This window comes from Cystoisospora suis (assembly GCF_002600585.1).
Source record: "Cystoisospora suis strain Wien I chromosome Unknown contig_363, whole genome shotgun sequence".
Classification (NCBI taxonomy): Eukaryota; Apicomplexa; class Conoidasida; order Eucoccidiorida; family Sarcocystidae; genus Cystoisospora; species Cystoisospora suis.
In genome coordinates this window covers 21,383-23,106 of record NW_027153164.1, presented here as the reverse complement: position 1 = coordinate 23,106, position 1,724 = coordinate 21,383, and the positions used below count along the sequence as shown (strand labels likewise).

General features: G+C 43.0%; 1 protein-coding gene across 1 annotated transcript in view; it reads right to left on the bottom strand.

Annotated features, from left to right (window-relative positions):
* The window catches only part of CSUI_000919 (cytoadherence-linked asexual protein), a 14,162-nt gene that overhangs the window by 5,701 nt on the left and 6,737 nt on the right, over positions 1-1,724 (bottom strand). The window contains exons 10-11 of the mRNA XM_068061126.1: positions 1,394-1,723; positions 194-709 (exon numbers count right to left, since the gene is read on the bottom strand). Of these exons, the coding sequence (XP_067926896.1) occupies positions 194-709; positions 1,394-1,723 (846 nt within the window). The remainder of the gene's footprint in view (positions 1-193; positions 710-1,393; position 1,724) is intronic.

Genomic DNA, 1,724 nt, shown 5'->3' with positions numbered 1-1,724 from the left:
TATATATATATATGCATATATCTGCATCACGATAGAGAACCATCCTGTGTGTCGACCATCCCTATTCCTTTTACTGTTCTGTATCCCTGTATCCCTTCATCTGATGTATGTGCTATGTCTCCATGACTGTGTATATGTATAAACATCCCGAAAGAAATCCTGCTTCATCCAAACACCCCCCCCCCCTTCTTACCTCTCCCTCCGATAAGCTCTTTCGGATTGACCGATGCAAGAGATAAGAGCTCGAAGCTCGAGAAGAGTATCGGAGAATAGGCATTGACACTCGACACCATTCTTTCTACACCACGCCTCATCGTCATAGTTGTGAAAGGCCGTCCCATTGCCGCCGTCTTTTTCTTCTTCTTCTCTAAGACAGGATCATAAAGCGCGATGTCTGTAATATACTTCGCCACCTGTTGTCCTCCTAGAGCTCTCAGAACTTCTATCAAAGACGGGCATGTGAGGACCTGAAGTCTCTTCCCGCACTGAGACATCCACTGCTGAGGATTGACGATCGTATTGCATTTCTGTTCCAGATCATTCTCAATCTTATCTTTCTTATTCTTCTTGGCGCATGTCTTATGTAGGGATCGAACCTTAGCCATGATGGCTTTGGAGGTACGGTCATCGACATAGATCATAGGCTTCCACCACGAGGCAAAATCCGTCGAAAGAACTTCATGAAGAGCATCTGGGGTGATCTGTTCAGCTGCAGTCATGAAACAAAAAAGAAAGAAAGAAACAAGATATGAATGAAAGAATGAAAGTATACATACATACATATATATATATATAGGTAGAGTAAGTCACATATAAGTATATATATGCATAGGGAAGAGATAGAATATAGTACAAGAACGGGGTCGATAGATAGGGAGATCAGGCGTATGTGTCTTTGCATGGATAAGAAGTCTGTTAAGATCACAGAGCTACGTCAGCCTATATTAGGGATACACGAGAATGAAGATAGAATAGATCTTACATAACGCATGGACGTCTAACGTTCTCCATATAGGTATGTATGTGTGGATGTGTTTGCAGATAGGTAGGTCGATCGATCGCCAAGAATACACAGTGACAGAGAGATACATAGACCTCGTCTAGGTGTATAGATAGATATGAACTTAGATCTATACGAAGCAGCCTCTATCTTCGGTTGAATGGCATCGAATCACTCGTACAAGTATATATATATTATATATATTATATCATTCTAGATAGGACATCTCTCTCATAGCTACCAGTACTTCTTCACTTCTCTACACACAAACGTATATACTCTTTTTTCATTCATTCCACCTGTCTGTGTATATGTATCTATCTTACATACATACATATACATACATATACATACACACACATCCCCCCTGAGTATTGGGTGTTTCTTACTTACCTCCTCGGAGTCGTATCCATGAGAAGGACATATGATTCGCAATGGCTTTTTCTTCGTCTGTATCTTCATCTCCAAGCATAGCCTCCATAAGATCTGTTGATACCTGCAATAAGCTCGTGCCTTGTCCCCCTCCACTCCCAGCATTGTAGCTACCAGGCCGAGGTGGTCCTTGTGACTTTTTCCCTCGGCTACTACCCATGCCTGTTCCATGCATAGTCGCTGATCCTAGAAGACGAGCTCTTCCTAACGGACGTGCCGGCTCGTCGTCGTCAGTAGACTTCCTTGCACCGTCAGCTACCAAACTCCCCTGGGATTCTCGAGGTGCTCCATG